This window comes from Perca flavescens, chromosome 14 (assembly GCF_004354835.1).
Source record: "Perca flavescens isolate YP-PL-M2 chromosome 14, PFLA_1.0, whole genome shotgun sequence".
NCBI lineage: Eukaryota > Metazoa > Chordata > Actinopteri > Perciformes > Percidae > Perca > Perca flavescens.
In genome coordinates this window covers 14,790,293-14,813,932 of record NC_041344.1, presented here as the reverse complement: position 1 = coordinate 14,813,932, position 23,640 = coordinate 14,790,293, and the positions used below count along the sequence as shown (strand labels likewise).

Genomic DNA, 23,640 nt, shown 5'->3' with positions numbered 1-23,640 from the left:
CATGCTGTGTCATGACAAAAGGAAACTTGTTTTTTTAATTGCATTTTGATGTCATTGTTCACTGTTACAACCCAAATAAATGGTGTCTGTGGTGGAATTTCCAGCTTACGAACTCATGGTATGTAAATTGAGACAATGGTACCCCAGGTCTCCCTCAGGTCCGTGTCCAACATAACCTCATAACCATAACATTGTCTGGTTTATTGGCATTTCTTTAAACCATTCACAATTGTCTTGGGCGGCGCTAAGTGCTGGACAGAGCAACGGTGCCTCCCTCGGGTAGGCTACCAAACTTTTTTTGGTGGAACATGTGTACGTTCAAAGGTTGTTTTAGTCATGCAACAGAAAACTCAGATTGGACAGATAGTCTAGCTAGCTGTCTCGGTTGATCCTGCAGAGATCTGAGGAGCAGTTAACCATAGTCCTCATAAATCGACCGCAGTTTAAAATGTCAACACAAAAAAAGCAGGTGACGGACATCCGGCCGAAATGAGTGACTGACATCCAATGGAATTTCCGGCGATACCTGAACTATCCCTTATATGAAAATTCCCATTCACCATTCACCCATGTACAATGAGTTGTGCGGTTATAACCAAAATAAATTGTGTCCGGAGTGGATTTCCCATTTTCTGACATGCACTGTATTCTTTGAGAAATTAAGGGTTAAATAAAGACATAAAAGTTCTCACATGCTTTTTGTTACTGAACAAGATAGTGATAGTGATTGTGAACTTGTTGGTAGCAGGTTGGGAGCTTCAAATAAAAGAAAAAATTTGAAACAGGTTTAATTCAAGTCTTTAAGTCTTAAAAGAGAAAATTCACACGTGCAATAAAACAAGTGTCCATGAGAGGTCGATAATGGCTGTAATAATTGGGTGTGTGACATTAACAATAACAAAAGTATGCTGCGTAACCTAAATAGCAATGTGAATTAAAAACAAAAAAAAAACTTAACACTGTTTGACTGAGATATTTTAAATTGTAGGTGTTACTGATTGGATGTATAGAGGTGTTACTGTAAGTGAACTTTGCTTCAGGCCACAACCAAAGAATGTCTAAATAGACGGGCTCTGCCACAACTAAAGAATGGCCGGTATATTTCCTGTTTGGCTTCAAAATAAAAGTGGAACAAGAAATACAAATGTCATACTTAAGAACAGTCTTACTCTTTATATACAGTCTTGTACAGACTTGTGATTGTAATAATAAAAATAAATATAAAAAAATGTTGCATGTGTACTAATGGTACACTTTCTGTTTCGGGCAGTCAAAAATAATATTTTTTACAGTGAAAGAAGTTTGAAATTATTTTAAAATGTGCACATTATCAAGATCATTGCAGTGGTGAAAAATATAACTAAATTTACTTCTTTAATAATTTGAGATAGTTGTATTTTACCTGAGTACTTCCACACTTAATACAACTATATTCCAGAGGCATACTCCATTGTATTTATTTAACAGGAATAAGTTACTAGTTAAAGATTGTAAATACACAGCCTATGATGAACTTACAAAAATATGCTTTGTTATAAATTGAACTCCCCAAAGTAAATAAAGAAGGTGACCAACTAGAAATGCTGCTTACATATTAACTCATTAGTCATAATAATTACTACAATAATATAACACTGACGTGAGCCATTCTCCTGCATAATGAGTACTTTTACTTTTGATGACTCAAGTCTATTTTGCTGCTAATAGTTGTAAATTTACATAAATACAATTTTGAATGCAGGACTTTTACTTAATTAAAGGATCTAAATACTGTACTTATTTCACAGCTATTCCGTGGTACTTTTGCTTTGTTTTATATGTATATATGTATTTATGTATACAAATTATTCTTTCAATATGTTATTTTTTGTGTGTTAATATATAATATATTAAATATAATGGTAAATTATGTAGTTTTGTATTTCTTTAGCCCTGATTAGTATTGTCAGACCTATCGCCACAGCTCCTTTGTTTTCTTCTGAATTTGTGTTTTATTCTGACAGACGGTTTCACCGGACGTTGTGTTTTAGCTCTGGTGGTAAGTTAGCAGAGCAAAACACCAAACTGCTGCTTCCGCACTGTTTCCTTGTTTATTAGTTTTAGGGAAAACAGTGCCTTTAGAAGAGAAAAGTTGTTGTTTTTTCTTCTCTGGAAACGACGAGAGCTCCTCCACAAGATTGTCGCGTGAGTTGACTCTTTGTTTCTTTGTTTGTTTGTGTTGTTAGTTAGTTATTAGCGTGACTAGCTTGGCTAAAGTTAGAAAAATGTAATTAGAGTTAGCGGCTAACTAGCTTCCTCGCCTCTGTTTCGTTAAATGTCGCAATCCAGACACCTTGGTAAGTTTTTGTGCTAACCTGTTACAGCATGCACTGTCTTTACCTTTCATTCGTCACACAGAGATATCTGACCACGTCTGATGTCCAAGAGGGAATTAGGATCTGAGTTTCACCACAACAAAGTCTGAGTTCTGAATGGCCACAGCTGCAGAGGAGCCTCCAGGGCTACAGGGCCTCTCTGGTAGTAAGTAGGCTACTATCATATTATACAACACCTTTTCCTGAAAAGGATAGATCCGATGTGTTTGACAAGAGTTATTTACTTAGCTAGATGATACATGGACATTAGCTAAGATTATAGATCCTGTTTTAAAGTAAAACAATTTTTGTTGTGGCCCTAATCCTCTTCCGTACAAAAAAAAAGATATGTTACAATTCTTGAATTTATCACTTGTCTTGAAGAATCCAAAGTGCTCACTGACATTGTGTCTGTGGCCAAAATGAAAATGATTGAGGTATAGGACGCAGCCAGGCATATACCAGGCGAACCATTAATTAATTAATGAATTAAACCAATACCCGTTTGCTGAATAAGCGAGCTTCATCAATGGTTTTGAAGAAGAAGAAAAATAAGTATATAGTGCTGGACTAGGTCAAGTCTGAGTGCAAATACCAACGAGTCCAAGACAGTAGAAAAACGTCTTGAGTCCTCAAGTACTACAGCACTGCTCAGCAGTCACTAGAGAAGATGGATGTTTGTATTTACAAACATCCATCTTTCTAGTTTAATAGGCAACCTGTGTGATTGCCAGGTTTTTGGGAGGCTGTAATTTGTGGTGGTGTTGAATTTAATTGAGTTATGAGGGGGTTACTATTTAGTCTCCTCATGGAAATAAATGTGGGTGAAAAAAAAAAAAAGATAGACCGCATCAGTTTTAGTTGGGGGTCGTAGTTAGTGTACTGAAAACTGAGGAAATGTGGCCATTTACCAAAACAAAGTTTTAAAGGAGGATCCCCAACAATTTGGTATTATACTTTCATAAAGTTGTGGGATTCATAAGAGACAGATTAAAAAGATGACTGGTCAAAATCAATGCAACCAAGCCCAAACTATTCTGACTTTTAGGCCCTGGTATGGGTCAAGCTCCAAATATTCAGGATTGTACATTTCCCACAATGCAACCACTAACATTTCTATTAGACCCTCCTAGTTTGGCATATAATGTTGACTTTGGACTCCCAGGAATATCCATTTTTATTATAGCGATTAGGACATTCATTAGCACTGTATGAACTCACTTTCATAGTAATAGCATCATTTCTAATTCCTCCCATTGCACTCAAAGACCTGCAGAGTCAGTTCTGGAGGAGACTATCGTCTCTCAGAGGTAATGAACGAGGTGTGTCTGCATGCTTGTTTCAAAGCTGCACTCTTTCTTTTCAACATAAGGGAATGGTGGAAGCTGTTTCAAGCTGTGTTTTGTGATATTAATGCAGCCAGTGTGAGAATTGCATTTTATTGATTAACTTTTCCTCATTGTGTATTATTTTCTAACTTGTATGTTTCTTACCTTTTTCACTCCAGATTCGACTGTGACTCGAAAAAATGCTTCTCCCGAGGTAAGAAATAACAGATTTGTTGGGAGGAAATGCATAATCTAGCTGTCAGTTAGGAAACTTCTTTACAGGATTTACAGCTGACACATCATCTATTTCTTCCTCTTTGAAACAGTAGTACATATCGCTGCAGACTTGCAATGAGTGATTTTCCTCTTGTAATTTTCCCTTCCACCATGTTTGTACTGACAGAGTCCAAGCACCAGCATGTCTCCGGCCATGAAAAAAACGATTGGCCATCGTGGAATTGATCCCACTGGGGAGACGACGTACAAGAAGGTGGGAGATCAGCCATTAATGACTCATATTTACATTCACTCTCCCTAAGAGCTGCAACTGATGATTGTTTTCATCATTTGTTAATCTGCCTATTATTTTTTAGATTAATCGCTTAGTCTATAACATTTAATTTCAAGAATCAGACGTGACATCTTTATATGTCTTGTTTTATCTGACCAACAGTCCAAAACCCAAAGATATTGAAATAATGATAATGTTTAGAGTTTTTACTTAAAAGATGACTTAAACAATTAATCAGTTATCAAAATAGCTCTGGATTCATTTTCTGTTGATCGACTAATCGATTAATCAAGTAACTGTTAATGTATAAAAATATATCAAACATTAAAAAGAAAATGGAAATAGGAGCTTTTTTTCTTGCCAAGTCCTATTGTGGGGATTGCTTATCATTGGTTAATACTTTATCAACCAAAGACAGACTTGAACGGCATTTGTCATTTGATACATGTCATTTTGCTGTTCTGTCTTCCAGACAACATCATCCGCCTTGCAAGGCGCTATCCAGTTAGGCATCACGCACACGGTGGGCAGCTTAAGCCAAAAACCTGAGAGAGACGTGCTGCTGCAGGACTTTGAAGTGGTCGAAAGCATCTTCTTTCCCAAGTGAGTATTTTACATCTTAAAACAAGGATGTGTGGTAAAGATGATGATTTTTTGTCTGTCCTACATTATTATACCTTTACTTAACCTCTCTTGTTTGTGGTCTAATCATCTGCCTCTTCTGTCTTTCACTGGCAGAGAGGGCAGTAACCTGACACCAGCTCACCACTATGGAGACTTCAGGTTCAAGACGTACGCCCCAATGGCCTTCCGCTACTTCAGGGAGATGTTTGGCATCCGGCCTGATGACTACATGGTATTCTTGTTTACTCGGCATCTGTGAAACTCAGAAAATGTGCTAGCACAACAGTATAGCTCTGAAGAAAGGGACAGAGCTGTGAAGAGCCATGATTGACGAACTGGAAAGAGTGAAATTGTGAAACAATGGGGTGTTGACACTATATGGGTGGAGCTGCTGCTGATGTAAAGGCACAGCTGACCTGTTTTTAACCTGTAAGTCTGTGTTGTTTGGTTTCTACCACATGTCCAACCACTGTGCTCTGGTCTGGTTACAGTACTCTCTGTGTAATGAGCCGCTGATTGAGCTGTCAAACTCTGGGGCCAGTGGATCTCTCTTCTACGTCTCCAGTGATGATGAGTACATCATTAAGACAGTGCAGCACAAAGAGGCGGAGTTTCTGCAGAAACTACTTCCAGGATACTTCATGGTAAGAATTGATGAGTGGCTTTAGGAATAAGTGGCTATTGCGCACTATAAAACTATGGACTGACTCCTAATCATTATTCTCTCATCCACTTAACCATTAAATGTAAAGACTTGGATACCACTGGTGCTGTTGCAATGTAACTTTATGAATGAAGATTAATCTGCAATTATTTTAATAATCGATTTTAATAGTTTTTTCAAGCAAAAAGTCAAACAATTACTGGTTATAGCTTCTCAAATCTAAGGATTTGATGCTTTTATTTATCAGTTACAGTATGAAGATAAACTGAATACATTTGAGCTTTAGACTTTTGACAAAATAATTTGAATACGTCACCTTGGTCATTTTTCACTATTTTCTTACCTATTATAGACAATATGATAAATCAAGAGAATCATTATCAATGACTATAATGAAAATAATCTTTAGTTGAATCACTTAAGGCACCTAACCATTTTTATTTTATTTTGAAATGACACTCTCTAGCCAAATATTGGCTCTACTGTACATTATTGGCTTGTCCCTGCCTAATGTGCAATGTAAGACTGTTTTTGAAAGAAACTGGGGACATTTTCAATTTAAGGTGGCGTATTTGTTACTGGCTGCATCATGTGTGTGGGACAATGTGTTTACTTTTACTCATTTGTTTCATAATATTTTTTATGTCAGTTGCACTGATACTTGTTTTCATTTTTTGTACTATTTTACTTACCTCCTTCCATTCACTCTCCTCTCCTTCAGAACCTGAACCAGAACAAACGGACCTTATTACCAAAGTTTTATGGACTCTACTGCGTCCAGGCAGCGGGTAAGAACATCCGTATTGCAGTCATGAACAATCTGCTTCCGAGCGCCGTAAAAATGCACCTCAAGTATGATCTAAAGGGCTCCACCTACAAGCGAAGGGCTTCAGCTAAGGAGAAGGAAAAGGCCGTGCCCACATACAAGGACCTGGATTTCATGCAGGACATACATGATGGGTTGTTACTGGAAGGGGACAAGTACAGTGCTGTTTGCAAGACCATCCAGAGAGACTGTCTGGTAAGAGCTACAGAGTAATGCACATGGCTTAATAGTAATGTCTAGTAGTAGTAATAATGCATGGGAAATTATAATGTTTTCACTCTGTTGTTAGAATACACATAATGTATTTTTCTTCCAAATTTATTTGTAATGACTGGTCTGGTGTGTTCCTTGATTTCCATTCAGCTTTTGCAAAGTTTTAAGATCATGGATTACAGCCTTCTGGTGGGAATCCACAATGTAAATCAGGCGTGTCAAGAACAAGCCAGCGAAGAGGCCGGGGCTGTGGACCAAAGGCGGCCACAAGGTCAAAAGTCCCTGTACAGCACTGCTATAGAGGCCATCCAGGCTGAGGCAGGGAGCATGGGATCACTGGACACAGAGGACAAGTGAGTGACAGTGTTTAATGGCCAAAGTGTGGTCATGTTTACAGAGAGTAATGACAGAGCACTAAATAATTTTCTTTTTGCTTCATTTTACAGAACGGGAGGAATCCCAGCGCGAAACTCAAAAGGCGAGCGGCTGCTGGTGTATATTGGTATCATAGACATTCTGCAGTCCTATAGGTAAACAGTACATATCTATGTACATTTATAAACCCCTCATTCAGTTAGTGACACACAATTTCTACACATCCTGTTACGCAAAAGCAGCACGTGAGCAGAGAAGCGGCTGCTTCAGTGCTGTGTGTCTATAAAGGATGCGTTCAGGCACAGTATTGAGTGTAATCCAGGGTCTATGTGTTGTTTTTCAGATTAGTTAAGAAGCTTGAACACTCATGGAAAGCTCTGGTTCACGATGGGGTAAGGTACCTCCACTAGCCTCAGTTAATTATGTTTTAAATTAAAATATATGTGTAACCCCCTGTAATCATTCCTTTTCTGTAGGATACTGTATCGGTTCACAGACCAAGTTTCTACGCAGAACGATTTCAGAAGTTCATGTGCAGTGTAGTGTTCAGGAAGCTCTCGTGTAAGTATATATTGTATCTATGTGTGCATGCTGTCTCGCTGGCATTACAACCATATTTGGAATAAAACTTTTTACTGTGTGATCACATGTCGGCTGGTTGCAAAAACGTGGATTAAAAGTGGAAAGGTGGACTGAACCTGAATAAAGGGGGTTATGTACAGTAGTTGTGCCTTTACCAAATAAAGTGGATACATTTTTCAGAACACGCTGACCAGGTGGGTGAGGGACTGGTCACACTAGACACACTCACTCTTGGTACCAAGAATACATTGCCACACCCTCTGCCGCGCCTGTCCTACCACTGGGACGCATTTGTGCACTGTCACCAAAATTGAGCCTATAATGTCAGTCTCACTTTATGGCCTCTTAATGAACATGTTTCCTCTTGTATCTAGTAAAAACCTCGCCGTCTAAGAAGCGCCGTTTAGTGGCACATGTTCCTTTGAGAAAGACAGCTGGCTCAGGGCCTTCTCTGTCGACCCAAACCAGCACCAACAGCCAACACCCTTTACTCCAACATCAACTCAGCTCTGAGACCAAAGAAGACACAGAAGGAGACAATGGTAAGAAGTAGAAATAGGATTTCAGTTTTAGGTGGAGTGCCGAAAACTAGTTTTGCAGGATGTACCAGCATGTGAAGTGCTTCTTTCACAACACAGTATTAACAGGGTTCCCTCCCGTTCCACCCAGTCATGCAGTCAGGTCATCCTGACCTCCTCCCAAAGACCTTACTGCCCAGTGATGCTGTTGGCACCGCTACTGAAACAGCTGTCTCCTCTTCCTTGGAAAACCTTGGATTTGCTTCCACAAGCCACCCTCTGCCTCACTCTCAGGATGCCTACAAGTCAGTGGGAGTGGATTTAAACAACACATTGAGCAAAGACAAGGAGCACAGCACCACCAAGAGGTAAGAGGAAAAATACATATGAAGATTTGTATTTTAAAGCTATAGTGTGTAGTTTCTGTCGCCCCCATGAGGAATTCTAAGTAATGACAACAAAACTGTTGGCGTGTCCACATGATACAAGCCTTCCATGACCCCCCCTCTTCCACCACGTAATTGCTAGTAACACAAGGAGGACACAGGATTAAAAAAACATGATGGACTCTTCAGAAGAGGTGGCGTGAACTTAACGGACGTTCATAAATATCAAAAAGTTACGCACTAAAGCTTTAATACGAGATCCTTAGCAGTACATGCATATTAAAATGTGTTTGGTCATGGATTATAAAGTCTAATAACTAATGATTAAATGTGTAATGTGATTATTACAGTTTGCCAACAGATTCAAATTCAAGTCTATTTTCTTACATTATGCCAGTGTTACCAGACACCACAGTATAAAAAGGATTCCATCAACCTTTTCACCATTTTTGTAATTTATTAATTAGGGAACATTACCAGCAGATTAGTTGATAATGAACATAATTGTTAGTTGCAGCCCTAGTAAAGATTATCTATTATGGCGAATGAGGCATTTCAATTTCTAGAAGATTTTGGGCTTAGATTTGAGCCACAGAAATGCCATCTGCAAAGGCTGTGAACAAGTCCTACCTCTCATACTGCTATTGGCTGGAACTAACCCGGAGTGTTACTATTTCATTGGTAGACCTGTTGTGGGTGGGAGTGAAGGCTGCCAGAGAGTATGAACTAATGGAATAAATGTTCCTGACCTAGAACCTCAGGAAAGTCAAGTCGATTCAATTTTATTTATAGTATCAAATCATAACAAGAGTTATCTCGAGACACTTTACAGATAGAGTAGGTCTAGACCACACTATAGTTTACAAAGCTCCAACAATTCTAGTAATTCCCCCAAGAGCAAGCATTTAGTGCTACAGTGGCAAGGAAAAACTCCCTTTTAGGAAGAAACCTCGGCAGACCCAGGCTCTTGGTAGGCGGTGTCTGACGGTGCCGGTTGGGGATGTGATGAACAGTGGAAATAATAGTCACAATAAAGATAAAGGAACAGTGACTACAAATGGTCATGTCATAGCAGGGCACCGCAGAGCGTAGCAGGGAGTGCAGCAGGACCATGGCAACAGCTACAACCAAGATCTTGGTGCCATCCTAATCCAAGGAAATATGCTGGGCGAAAAAAAAAACATAAGGCCTCTGGGGAGTAAACTCCCCAGAGCTCAAAGTCAGCATGTGTTAAGGCAGTTCAGCATCTTTAGTGCCACCTAGTGGCAAACATCTGCATCCTGCTAATCTCAAGTAAATTGTAGTGTTGTTTTTAGTTTTTTTTTTTTTAATAAAAGCTTGAACTCTTGGCTAAAAAAATGATATCTTTAAAAGTATTTTGTGGTTGTTTTTTTCACATTCAACAACCCAATATTTAATGCTACGTTTACACATGGCCGGCTATTTTCATAAAAGGACATTTCAACCTCTCCGTTTTCAGAAAAGTGTTCGTTTAGATGTACCCGTGTATATATGCCGTCAACGCAGTCAAGAGCATGCCAAACCTGTAGGTGGCAGTGTAACGAGAAGCTCAAGCCCACATTAGCCAATCAGAATCCCGACAATAGCAACAACCGCAACCAATCACGTCCTCTTTCTCTCTGCCTAAACCTCAGTTTGTCTCCGTTTACATGCAAACGTGCAAACGAAGATTTCCAAAATCTCCAGTCTGGCCAGTTTTTAGAAAGACACTGTTTCAGAGGAGAATTCTCCGTTTGCGTGTAAACGAAGGGCACAAACGAAGGGAAATGTCTCTGTTTGTAAAAAATAACAATGTACGTGTAAACAGGGTCTAACACTGTATGAATTCACTTATTCTGCTCCTTTGTTGTTTGCAGAGCTCAGTATGAAGAAAGTTCTGAGGATGTGATCTCACTCAGTGACATTGTTTCTGATGCAAGCAAATGCTCTGTAAGTTGAAAAAAAAAATCTTAAATTTCTTGTGACACTTTTTGCTTATGCTGAGTTTATTCTAACTAGGTTCATTGCTTTTGGTTTACAGGTATAGAAAAATGAACTCAAATGAATCGAGACACACTTGGAGGATGTTATTAGCATGGATGAAATGTTACAACCCTGCCTTGGTGTGATTTGAGGTAAAGTTTTTCAGCGAGACCAAGGGGGATATTAAATGTTTTTTTGTTGTTTGGTTTTTGCACTTTGATTTCCAAATCACAAGATGGTATGAGCATGTAAGTGGGCGGTTGTGTTCTGACACTAGTAATTGTCAGTACATTAATGCTGTGGTTATTGAACACTATTATTCATCTCGTAGGAATGCTTCTATGCACAACCAAAGATTGCTCTTGGCACTAACGGCTCAATTCAGCCAGCTTTCAATGTAGAGTGTAAAATGAGGACTTTGCCTTAATTGAGAATGTCTTTATTTAAGCTTTGTTATTTCAAATTATTATTATGTTTTTTTAACTAATTCCTCTTTTGTGTTTACCAAATTGTTGTAGCTTATCCTCATGCATTCTTGGCTCTGCTACATGTTTGACTCAGATGCTTTAACACAAACTATGTGATTTGGGTTGGGAACACAGTTTTAAATAAAAGGTTTTTATTTTTTAAAGAAATTACTTTACTGGGTAAGCTGCCATTTTTTTAAGCCTACTCTGAATGCATATCATGCTGGAACAAGAGGTGATCCTCAGCTTGAGGTGTCTATTTAACCAGCTATTCTGATAATGGACTGTGAATCCTAAATGTGACCTCATGTTCAGGTCAAAGAGTTATATTAAAATCATTTTTTTATACTTATCTGTATGATCTGATATCAGTTTCAGGTTTAGTATGTAGACTGGCTTATGTCCAAATGTGACCAAATAACTGATGCAAGGAGCAGTTTGTGTTTTAAGGCTTTTGGGTAATTTTATACAAAAGAACCACCTCCTCCCTGATCAGTTGTGAAGGGGGAAATGAATCACATTCTTAACAGGAGCTCAATTAACAAAAACACATTATTCACTTTAAAGTGTCATGTACGAAAGAGCATGACATTGTTACAAATGTGGTACAATCACTTGGTTTTTCATTATAATTTATTATATTAAAAAACGTACTATAGTAAATGTTTGCAGTATAAGCAGGTGTCCCAATGTGGCTATAAAATAGAACGGAAACTAAAAGAGCAGAGCGTAGCTAACTTTTAGATGTACCTGCAGTAAATAAAATGTACTGTTTCATGGTATTTCTATTGATTCAGTGCAGCTTACAGTATGTACATATTCTAACACTGCAGACCTGGAGAACATAACACAACTTTGTAAGTAGTTATATTTTATATAATCATAAATTGCATTGTTGGTGTTATTTATACTAAGCATCTGAAACCAGCCCCCACTAATATCATCCAGTTGCTACAGCAATAGCAGTTTTAGACATGCAGGTCAGTCCAACCTGCACCATCTAAAGGCAAAAGTTTAGCAGCAGTTTAGACCTGAAGAGTGATTTGCACCACCTACAGGCAAAGAAAGTGACAGCTTCAGCAACTTTGTCACAGTTGCCACCTTACGACCAATGAGTGCAAGAACAGTTTGTTTGTTTTTGGATGGTGTTAGTATGTGAATGTTTGCCGTTTTATTTTTTATATTTTAACCCCACGAAACGTTTTGATTGATTGGTATAGTTTATCCTCTGTCCTGGTTACTTTGGAGAAAGGAGATTGTATTTGTCCAAAGAAAGAAACCCAGATGGGGATACACTGGCCAAAATAAAATTAGCAATGTAGTTTGGTAGGAGTTTTGACTTTGCTGCTAAATATATAAACATGGGTGATACTGCATTTTCTTAAAGTATTTCTAATACACTTTTCTACTATTTGCGGTAGGTCACTGCTAAAAGTAAAAAAACGATGTAGGTCACTCAATATAATATGGATTACTCAAATTTGAGTTGTTATGTTAACCACATATTAAAGCCTATATATTTTCACACTGATGTATTGCTTTTATTCATAATTCACTTTTGTTGATTTGTTGCATGCCCCAACCAAGGTATAGTTGTAATTTTGTCACTATCAAAATGTTGATGGCTGCCTGGTGTGTGAAAGTAAAAAGACAAAACTGTTCAGTCTACTTTTTGTAAACTCAAACTGGTAGATGTATTGGTGCTTCGATACAAGTTAGCACTCAAAATGGGTGTGCGATGTTTAACATTTATAAATGTTTGATGTTTCAAAATGCAGAAATGTATTAGAATACATTTTTTGTCCGAAAGCATACTTATTAAATAAGTCATTTGAAAGATGCTTCAACTATGCAACAATATTTGTTTACAGCATATAAATATTTCTGAATGAATAGATGGTGCAATACATTTAATGAATTATAATTTTTCCAACTAAGATAAGATGAATAAGCATAATTTGGGTATTTTAATTCATCCTGTAAATGGTATGTGGAGTTTTTTTTCATTATGCTGGCAGTTCTATCAAACTGTCAAACAATGCTTTGTCCCTGTATTTAAAGTGAAACTGTGTTTTTGTAAAAAAAACTCCTATGAACCCAACTTGTACATAATCATATGTATTATAGTATTTATTACTGTATGTATTGCTCTGGTGTCCAAAATGTTTATCAATAGTGATTACAGATTGAAAATGTGCCTTTCTGCACAACACGCCTGTATCTAAGTCTGTTTTAATGTTATAGAGTAAAACCTTTGTTTTCTGTATACTTTGTTAATTGGTCTTCACTTGCCTTTGAATTATATACAATAAATCGGTGCCCATCTGTATGCAAGAATCACAACAAAGCTTTTTTTTTACACAATGTATTTATAAGTCCTCTATCTTGCTCTTTTGGGGATGTCATGTTTTTGTACACTTGTACCCGATTAAACAAAAAAAGATGTTGCTTTTGTTTGATTATATTTTATTATACAGATCAAATTATATTTTATTATACAGATCAAATTGTATGTCTCCAATAGTGTTAGTTGTGCAATATAACTGTGATAAGATGATGAATAATATGGTAGCTATATCTATTTATTTCTTGGTGTATTACACCCTTGAAATGTTGCAGATTAATAAACATTTTTTTTGCATTGATAGGAAGTACCTTGGTTAGTCAGGAAATTAAATTACTGGATTTACCTACCTTGCTATTTTATCTATAAACAGATTTTTGATTCCCATTTCCAGAAAATGTTAAGTATTATGATATACTTTATATGGATATTGCAATACAAAATTAGATTTACCATGGCATATCGTATTCATATTGCTCCATCCTAATCTGTATTTGCACAATAAATAAAGATGTATTTTATTCTAAGTTGTCTCCATTACAACTTTGCAAATTCTATCTGCTGCAGAATACTGTGAGAAGCAGTTGAAATCTTGGGAAAGTAGCTGGTAAGTGGCCCTTCTCTTCTATTATTGAGCATGAGCTATCTCCATGACAATTGAGTAAAAGCAATATATCTTCTTAAGCAAGGTTTTTTTTATTTATCTTTCAACAAGGCAATTCCAAGTGTCCAACACAATACTTAAAAACGGGATTTAAAATAAAATAAAAGAAACATCGAATAAAACTGAATAAAAGGAGACTAAAGTAGACCACAAGATACACTTGAAAGCTCCAGAAACTAGTAAGTGGACCGTGAGTTAAGAGTTTTTTTGTCAAACTATTGTAGCTATATTATTCGTAAATAAATGACAGGTTAGAGAACCTGGCCAATCATATTTCGCTTTGTTCAGTCTTTGTCCAATAGCCTGTGAGCTTGTATGATTACGACAGAGAGCAACAAGAAGTTTCCAAAATGGGGCTTGAAAGTACTATGGTTTGGTAAGAGCGCTACAAAAATGCCTTTTTGTGTAGTTGTTGATTTGTTAGCGGTTCATAGGAATACATAATCAATCATTTCTCGGTTAAGTAGTTTTTTGACCTGAATTTGGAGGAAACCTCGCGGTTTACTGGGCTAATAATTGACCGTGTCGACCGGCTGAGTCATTGTAGCTAAAGTTAGCTTAGATTTGCTGCCTTAATAAAGTATTTGTTTAATATAGCTGTGGCATATACAACCACATTAAAATAATTTCCCTTGTAATGTAGCTAGTGCTTTCTATCTAAATAATGAACTGACAACCCCGATGGTTTGTTTCGACCAGCGACGGTTAACGTTACGTGGCGTCACCACTTGCTATCGTTAGCCAACCGTGCTAATGCTGTTTTGTAACGGCAGATGTTTAATTAGCTAACGCTAGCTAGTAACTTTAGTTACTTCCCCCGTTAAGTAGACAGGCTTTATTACAGGGAGCCGATTGTTAAGAGGAATTGATATGTCTTATTGTAAAATATATACTATCGTAAGGCCTAGCTATGCTAACTAGCTAGCTAGCTAGGACTCGGCTGATATGGGAATGACAAGTCAACTGCTAACAATAGTTAACGTTAGCAGTTGCCGATATTCATCCAACTTTGTATTATTATAGCTAATGTTGGTAGTATGTGTAAACAAATTATGTTTTATCCTTGCAGTGCCCATTACTCCCCACTCGCAGGCCAGCAGAAATACGCCGGATGACGCGATTTTCTGCGTTTTTCTGGCTCTAGGGCAGACCCCCAGGAGTTGAGGAACTTCCTCAAAAAGGATTTCCCCCGATAGGCCACTATTGTAAAAGAGGCATCCGTAAAACTGATGACAGGACACCACAAAATGCAAACAAGGTCGATAATGACTCTTATTTTTAATCCAGGGACTTTTTATATTTTAAGAACGTCCCTCTAGCCGAGAAAAGAGCAGGAACTCGCCAAGCAGGTCCAGCAGGAGAAACACTACTGTGCATTAGGGCTGTTGGAACGAATTCCAAAAGTCGAATATACGATAATTTCAATAGTAAAAATTAATTAATTAAAGAAATTACTATTCAAATGTGATTTGTTGGATAATGTTAGTGAATCGCCTTGGCCTATCCGCATGTGAAAACGAAATGCTTGTGTCACATCTGATGAACAATAAGTTAGCGGGAGTGAGAAACAAGGCATTGTGAGGTTTTAAGATCACGGAGCACATAACGTTATGGTGCGTTCTTTTTGTCTTGTAATCGCGACTAGTAGCTCAAGTGTGACGTCACATCCATGTCGAAAAACGAGTAACCGTGGGTTGGGGGGGTGTGATCGCATTCCCCCGCCAGGAACCAAGACACCGCGGAAGACTCGAGCGGTTACGGTTACATTCGGTGTCGACATACTATTTACACACTCATACTGACCGACACTATACTCACGCACTGGCCACGGTTACATTCGGTACCCTGGTGGGCGGTCTCCTCGTGACAGCCTAGCCTACCTACCACGTAGCAACATTCACTTCTCTAACATTTAACTTAACATAACTACCAAAATGACATGTATTTGTATGTGATGTACTGTACTTCCCCATCGATAATGTGTGAATTGCCATGAACACGATCCTCTAAGATGCACCAGAAACGAGGCTTGGTTAATAACTCAAACTTACCGAGAACCAAGACACCGCTTGATTACATTAGAGTTGAGCGGGCTGGCCGGTTGCACGGTTACATTCGGTCTCGTTCAGTAGCCTGGTGCGCGGTCTAGGTTTTATTTTTTTTTCTTTATATATTTGATTAGGACATTAATGAACATTTCTGTGAATGCGCCAGTGTTAGCCGGTTGGCTAATTTTCCACTGTAGTCCTAGTTGCCTAGCATGCATGTCTTTATGGTGGGAAGAAACCGGAGCACCCAGAGGAAACCCACGCAAACACAGGGAGAACATACAAACTCCATACAAAAAGGGCTGGGATGACCTGGGTTCAAACCCAGAACCTTCTTGCTGTGAGGCAGAAGTGCTAACCACTGAGCCACTGTGAGGTAGCTCATTTCCTGATTGATTCTACCACCACCATTCCAGTGGAGGCGCTAATGAGCTAGATTACTACACACAGTAGCAGAAGAATACCAGCTACACACAACGGCACGAATGAAGTAAAAGAAAAAAAAACAGGAGTGAGTCGGTTCATTGATGTATGGCACTCGAGTCTCCCAGTTCAGTGACACGAGTCGGGTTAATTAACCGGCTCTTCGGTCACTTTGTCAACACTACCGCTCACATGACTGTTCTCCTGAGGTCATGTAACAAGCTGTAATAATGGATATAGCTAATGGTTGTAATTCACCATGTTTTCTATTAATGCGTCCGTTAGGGCTGTGCTCGACTAAAGAAATTCTTAGTCAACTAACACTTATACAATTTTGTCGACTAATCGATTAGTTGATTTAATTGACAGAGCTGTGCGCTTTGAGAGGTGGTTAAGACTAGAAAAGCCCAATATAAATGTAGTTAATTAACCATCTGTAAAACTGAGTTTCTCCACAATTAATCCTGCAAAAGCACCACTTTAAATCTTGTGTTTACCATAAATGTGTTAAGAAGTTTCTTGGAAATAAGTATTAAGCATGAATAAGCATAAAAAATGACTAATCGACTAAAGAAATCTTAGTCGACTAAGACCAAAACGACCGATTAGTCGACTAATCGACTAATGGGGGCAGCCCTAGCGTCCATGGTATTATCTTATGACGTTATGATACATCCAAGGGATGTATGTATGCTGTAAAGCCTGTTACGTGGATGTAACGTCATTAGCATTTCCCAAACTGGTGGGGCTATCGGCTAGCTAGTTGCTAACATCAGGAGTAGTTAGCATGGCTGTATTAAGATCTATACGTAGCTAGCTATATGCCTACATAACGTTACTACAGACATAGTGATTACATTGCCTTGCTTCTCTCTTATGATACATCCGAGGGCTGTATGCTGTAAAGCTTGTAACGTGGATGAAGAATGAAGCCATGGATGAGCTTTGTTCACGAAACTGCAAGCTAACGCTAGTTAGTAGCTAGCTAGCTAGTAGCACGACATAATTATTAAATCTCCTTGGTTGTCTAGCTAAATACATGTATCGTTTATTTAGCTAAGCATGTAAACGATCGGGAACAACGAAAACACAATGTTTAACGTTAGTGAATATTTTAGACAATGAAAACGGCGAGTTCATGAGTTTGCCACTTGTAAGAGACACGAGCGATAAGCTCATCAACGAGCATGTTGCTACCGGTTGCTAAGACAACACAAACAAATTGTTGCTAGTGCGCCTATCCTTCGTGACCTCATGGGCCAACGATGTGGAAGATCCGAGCTCCATGTTTGCTTTATGCGCTTTTGAGCACTCTCATTGGAATGTACTCGGCTTCCCGCTGAACACTGTATCCAGTTCTCTTAATGCATCCATGACAGGCTGTGGCTGGAAATTGGAAGAAGGATGGGAAATGGTTTCAACATGACTTTAAAATCAACATCCACCGAGCCAAAATGCTAATGTTATCATTAGGTAGCTCGTTCTTGTTTCCTAACTGCGTCACGAGTTATAGGATCTTAGCTGGGAGCTTCATGGAGACAGCTAAAGTCTATGTTAGCTGCCCTACAGCTGTCAAAGTTAGCTTTGACTTAATATATTACCTTCTAACAGCTGTATTCTCAGTAACGTAACAATCTGCAAGAAACGTTTGGCTTAGTTATAAATGCCGTTAGCATTGTGGCTAACACTATTGTTACTTAGTTTATGACAAATCGTTTCGGCTGTGTTTCTAACATGATTTCATTGTGCTAACTGAGCACCGTCAGCCTTAACAACAGAGCCGCTTAAATACATTTGTTAATGTTTCATTACAGAGTTCTCTGTTGATTTGTGTTTGTCGCTGTGTGCTCGTGGAGAAAAATGAATGTAAAAGCAGCGGAGTGTCAGAAATGCAATGTTCCATGATGTAGGTCCCCCAAGTGGGTAAGCGAGCATCCAAAAAGCGTACATCCTATGGGGAGGTTCATAGGCTAAAAAGCCACCACGTCCTGCTAGCATTCCATTGACTGCCATTCATTTTGGCGTCACTTTGACAGTGAATAACTTTACGTCTGAAGCTTTTAAAGACTATTTGTCCATTGTTTATTTCTAAAGAAACACAACAATGTATAAAAGGCTCCATTAGCTTGTATTTCACCTTATGGCCCTGTAGCAGCCGTTTTTATAAAAATAAGCTAACAATTGTGTCATAACCACGCGACTTTCTGTCGCACAATAGATAAATTACCATGTAGTCAGGAGAAGTGTCAAATATACAGTCAAAATGACAAAATAATTAATCTGAATACTTACCAAAAGTTGCTCCTACGCTCGTGGACAGCTGCTACCCACGCTCTCCGTCTCTGCAAGATTCGGAATGATTGAGATTTCTCTTGGCACAGCTACCAGAAGACTTACAACTTTCAGACAGGTTGATCACGTCACATCTACATTGTCAAGCTCACTTTGAGGCTGCGCTCAGCCATCACCGGAAAAGTGCTTCAAATTGACTTCACTGCTCTCCGTGGAAGTCTACAGCGTCGCTTTGTCCATTTCTTTAACTGTCTATTACCCATTTTCCACCAAGGCAGAGCTGGTGCTGGTTCGGAGCCAGAGCCTAGTTTCAAATCGGTTCTTTGTTTTTCGACGTGTGTGTGTGTGTATATATATGTATGTGTATGTATATATATATATATTAGGGCAGCAACCTCTTAGTCAATTAGTCGACTAATCGGTCATTTTGGTCTTAGTCGACTAAGATTTCTTTAGTCGATTAGTCATTTTTTATGCTTATGGTAAAAACAAGGTTTAAAGTGGTGCTTTTGCAGGATTAATTGTGGAGAAACTCAGTTTTATAGATGGTTAATTAACTACATTTTATATTGAGCTTTTCTAGTCTTAACCACCTCTCAAAGCGCACAGCTCTGTCAATTAAATCAACTAATCGATTTGTCGACAAAACCGTATGTGTTAGTCGACTAAGGATTTCTTTAGTCGAGGACAGCCCTAATATATATATATATATATATATATATATATATATATATATATATATATATATATCAATGTACGGGAAACACTTGATTGATTCTGGGATGTGCTCGCATTACGTCACCCACCAGTGGAAGCGTTTGTTGCTCTGGTGCAGCGTAGTGGTATATCTAGGTTTTCTACCTTTTGAGTGAAAGGGAATATCAGAGCCCCTTTTCTCTGGCCATGTATCACCAATTTAAAAAAAATGTGTGTGCCATTCTACTGCATAGACTGCCCAGTTTTATGGAAAGACACTCTTTCCAGCGGTAAAATACTTAGGTAAATAAGTGATGTATCAGAGCTACATTAAACTGATATTTTCCCCACAGTGTGGACAACAGTGAATACATGAGAAATGGAGACTTTCTACCAACGAGGCTACAGGCTCAACAAGATGCTGTCAACATTGTTTGCCACTCTAAAACACGAAGCAATCCAGAAAACAATGTGGGCCTCATCACTATGGCTAAGTAAGCTTTTCTCTCTTTAATTTAACAAAGATAGTCAGAAGTTATGATGATCCTCATATCACTTCAACAATACTTAATAGCACAATGTCTTTTACATGGTTGGTGATGATGGATAACCGTGTTTTTTATGTTTCCATGCAGTAACTGTGAGGTCCTGACCACACTGACACCAGATTCTGGCCGCATCCTGTCCAAACTCCATGCTATCCAGCCCAAAGGAAATATCTGCTTCTGCACAGGCATCAGAGTGGCTCATGTGTGTAACTTGGATTTCTCTGATTGTAATAATTTGTTTCAAACCTAAAAGAAGGAATCTACCTAGTAATTACTTAATTGGTAAATGAGAGGTTTTGTTTTCTGCAGCAGCAGTGTTTGAGTGGCCATATTTTTGTTATGTGTTTCCTGTGTAGCTGGCCCTAAAACACAGACAAGGAAAAAACCACAAGATGAGGATCATTGCTTTTGTTGGGAGTCCTGTAGAGGATAATGAAAAAGATGTGAGTTTAAAGTCTTTTATCACATTTTGTTCCAAACCCACAGGGAGAATCTTTTTTTCTACCAATTATACATCATAGGTTTAACACATTATCTCATTGTCTATATCTCGATGTATGTCTATCCTTCTGCATCTCAAACTGCTTCTGTCCCACCTGCTGATTCTGCAGCTTGTCAAGTTGGCAAAGCGCTTGAAAAAAGAGAAGGTGAATGTGGATATTATCAACTTTGGAGAAGAGGTGAGGAAATATCGGTTTATCTTCCATTGCACTGCTACAAGGCAGAGTAAATTAAAGCATTACATTGTATTTCTTTGATTTCCATACCTGACCATTTCTTCCCACTAATAATTTGGGTTTTCAACTGGCCTCGCCATCTGTCTTCAACTGTTATCAGGAGCTGAATACAGAGAAGCTGACTGCATTCATAAACACTTTAAATGGAAAGGAGGGTACAGGCTCCCACCTGGTCACAGTACCTCCAGGGCCCAGTCTGGCTGATGCGCTGCTCTCCTCTCCCATCCTGGCCGGTGAAGGAGGCTCTATGATGGGTCTTGGTGCCAGTGACTTTGAGTTTGGTGTGGATCCCAGTGCTGATCCAGAACTTGCCCTGGTGAGCGATATATAGATGTGTGTCAAGTGACAGCAAACTTGTTATACTAGTACCCAGCATTAATATTGGCCAAGATGTATTTACTTGAGAGAAAAATTCAAAGTTCTTTTAAAGCAAACAATCCTGTTTGTTAAGACACTCCAAAAAAGCCAAAACCTGGCACTTATTAAGTATTGATATACAGTAGTTGTACAAATAGAGATCAGATACTCCTTTCAACACCTGTCTTAGTGAGTATGTTTACATGCACACCAATATTCCACTATTATTCTGAATATGACAATATTCCGAATTTGATACAGGCCATGTCAACAGCATATTCCGGTTGGATATTCCGAATAAGGCCTTTTTCCGGATTTAGCATTTTCTGATTAAGACGTGGGTATTATTTGGGTTTTAGAAGCATTCTTTGGACATGTATACAGCGCATTTGGAATATGCGTCTCAATCTGGGTTTTTACCGCAGTTTACGACCTCTTGCCTGTTTACGGCTTGTGGTCAGCTCTGTGCAATGCTGTAGTTGCTGTACACAAACCAACCAGCCAAGGTTGCAGACCCGATAATAAGGATAAACACATCTACTTTTAAACATTATCAAAGACTTGGATATGAACAGGTTTTTGGAATATGTGCACACATCACTACACCGACCTTGTCAAGTAGCTGGTTGAAGGAATGAAAGAGGGAGGCTGTGTTTGCACGGTCCAACAAGTCCACTACCGCTGGTTAACACTGGAAAAAGTCTTATTTTGCACGGCTACATGTAAACGGGAGTATTAGTGGAATTTTCACTTTCTTTAGCCATGTAAACAACTTAGTCGGAACATTGTCTTTTTCAGAATAAGCGGAAAACGGAATATTATGTGCACGTAAACGTAGTCAATGAAACCATGTGTGAGAACCTGTTTACAGACAGTAGCAAATACATGTGTATTAGCTCCTTGGAACCAGTCTGAGGTGAGAAACTCATCCACTCGAAGAAAGCCAATGTGATGCTTCAGAGTGGGGTATTAAAAATGGCAACAATAAAGGAATGTGTGACTTTCTACACTAAAATCTCATTGCTGCAAAGATGGCTTGTTAAAGACGATGAAAGCCTGGGGGCATCCTTGAGAATTTGAAGCGATTGCCTTTGCCTTTTTTCTCACTCGGCTGTCTCTGTGCATTCTTTTAGGCCCTGCGTGTATCAATGGAGGAGCAGCGACAGAGGCAGGAGGAAGAAGCCCGCAGGGCTGCTGTTGCTTCTGCAGCTGAGGCAGGAATGCCCACACCCAGCGCAGACGGTAATTGGAGAATTGAAAAAATAGTTGCTATAACTTATGAGACAGCGCTAATTATAATTGTTAGGACGTGAGTGATAGAATGATACTTACTCAGTTTTGATTGATTTTATAACAGAATCGGAGGAGGCCTTGTTGAAGATGTCAGTATCTCAGCCTGAAAGTGGTGCAGCAGTGCTTCCTGACTTCAGCAGCATGACAGAGGAGGAGCAGATAGCCTACGCCATGCAGATGTCTCTTGCCGGAGGAGGTGAGTTCCATTTGATCATACAAATGTATGCTCTTTTTATCACTTATGGCCACTTTTATAATTGCTGGTATGTCTGTTAAGATAAGTTCTTAACACTTGTTATGTGAACAGAGTATGGAGAAATGGACACAGAAGCCCCCATGGACACTGCAGAATCAGCCAAGGTGAGTCATTATACAATGTTTTAAATGAACAATTGTTAAATGGCCTCACCTGGCCCTTATGTCAATAGAGTTGCAAAGGGTCCTGGAAGCAAAAGTATAATCGTCAGTATAATTAAATGAGTAAACGTGTTAGAAAATATCAGGTTCTTTAATTAAAAGAAAAAGTCAAAGGTACAGGTGTTGTGTACATAGAAAAGTGTATGACTACCAAGGTGGATTTGGTATAAACATGTTATTACAGAATTAAATCATTGTGCGTGCTGCTAATGGTAAGTGGAAACTAAAGATTATGCATAGATGCACACTTTACATACTAGGTAAGCAAGCCTAGTTTGGAGATCTTAAATCCACTTAAATGAAGACCGAATCCATCTTGATTGATTGTATTCTATATTGTAATTGAATAGGAGGAAGATGACTATGATGTGATGCAAGACCCAGAGTTCCTTCAGAGCGTCTTGGAGAACCTGCCTGGTGTCGACCCGAACAACGAGGCCATCCGCAATGCCATGGGCTCCCTGGCCTCCCAGACAGGAAACAAGCCAGAAGGCAAAAAGGACGAAGAGAAGAAGAAGTGAGGAACACAAGAGATGGACATCGACTAGGAAAAAAAGACTAATGCAGGATTACTTTAATATACAAAAATATTGCTGATACGTCATCAGACTGACAGCCCAGCATGAGACCACACTCTGAAATGTAATACCATTGTTTTCTTACAGACACTTAAAAGCACCAACATAACCAAAATAAAGAAAAACCTACAGTACTGAACGACTATTTAGTGTAAAATCTGACTGCCCTGTAACATAAATTGATATCCTAAAAATTTAATATGGGCCTACTCTCAACTTTACCCTACAGGCTCTTAAACTAAACAGTTAGCCACACTCCTGCCATGTCTTTATGTTATTTTGCAATAAAAGTTATGTGTAAATATGTTGCCTTTTGGTGTTTTTGTTGCCCTCAGAACCTCATTGTGGAAGACAAAAGGGTGTGTTTTATGCAGAGAACACTGTCCAGACTTTAAATGGTTTCGCATGATGT

At 38.7% G+C, this 23,640-nt stretch overlaps 2 protein-coding genes across 2 annotated transcripts; both read left to right on the top strand.

The window, feature by feature from the left end:
* Positions 1-2,043: 2,043 nt before the first annotated feature.
* LOC114568319 (phosphatidylinositol 4-phosphate 5-kinase type-1 alpha) lies at positions 2,044-13,279 on the top strand. The gene is made up of 16 exons (XM_028597877.1): positions 2,044-2,184; positions 2,398-2,520; positions 3,862-3,896; positions 4,086-4,172; positions 4,666-4,796; positions 4,932-5,049; positions 5,309-5,461; positions 6,203-6,502; positions 6,671-6,873; positions 6,967-7,050; positions 7,239-7,287; positions 7,372-7,456; positions 7,852-8,019; positions 8,147-8,363; positions 10,259-10,331; positions 10,423-13,279. Exons 2-16 carry the CDS (start codon positions 2,472-2,474, stop codon positions 10,426-10,428), a joined length of 1,758 nt encoding a protein of 585 aa, XP_028453678.1. The 5' UTR covers positions 2,044-2,184; positions 2,398-2,471; the 3' UTR covers positions 10,429-13,279.
* Positions 13,280-14,108: 829 nt separating this feature from the next.
* Positions 14,109-23,536, top strand: psmd4a (proteasome 26S subunit ubiquitin receptor, non-ATPase 4a). Its single transcript, XM_028597605.1, has 10 exons — positions 14,109-14,215; positions 19,652-19,792; positions 19,934-20,048; positions 20,203-20,289; positions 20,458-20,526; positions 20,684-20,899; positions 22,074-22,182; positions 22,298-22,429; positions 22,541-22,593; positions 23,001-23,536. The coding sequence occupies exons 1-10, from the start codon at positions 14,190-14,192 to the stop codon at positions 23,169-23,171; spliced, it is 1,119 nt and encodes a 372-aa protein (XP_028453406.1). The 5' UTR covers positions 14,109-14,189; the 3' UTR covers positions 23,172-23,536.
* The last annotated feature ends 104 nt before the right edge of the window (positions 23,537-23,640 follow it).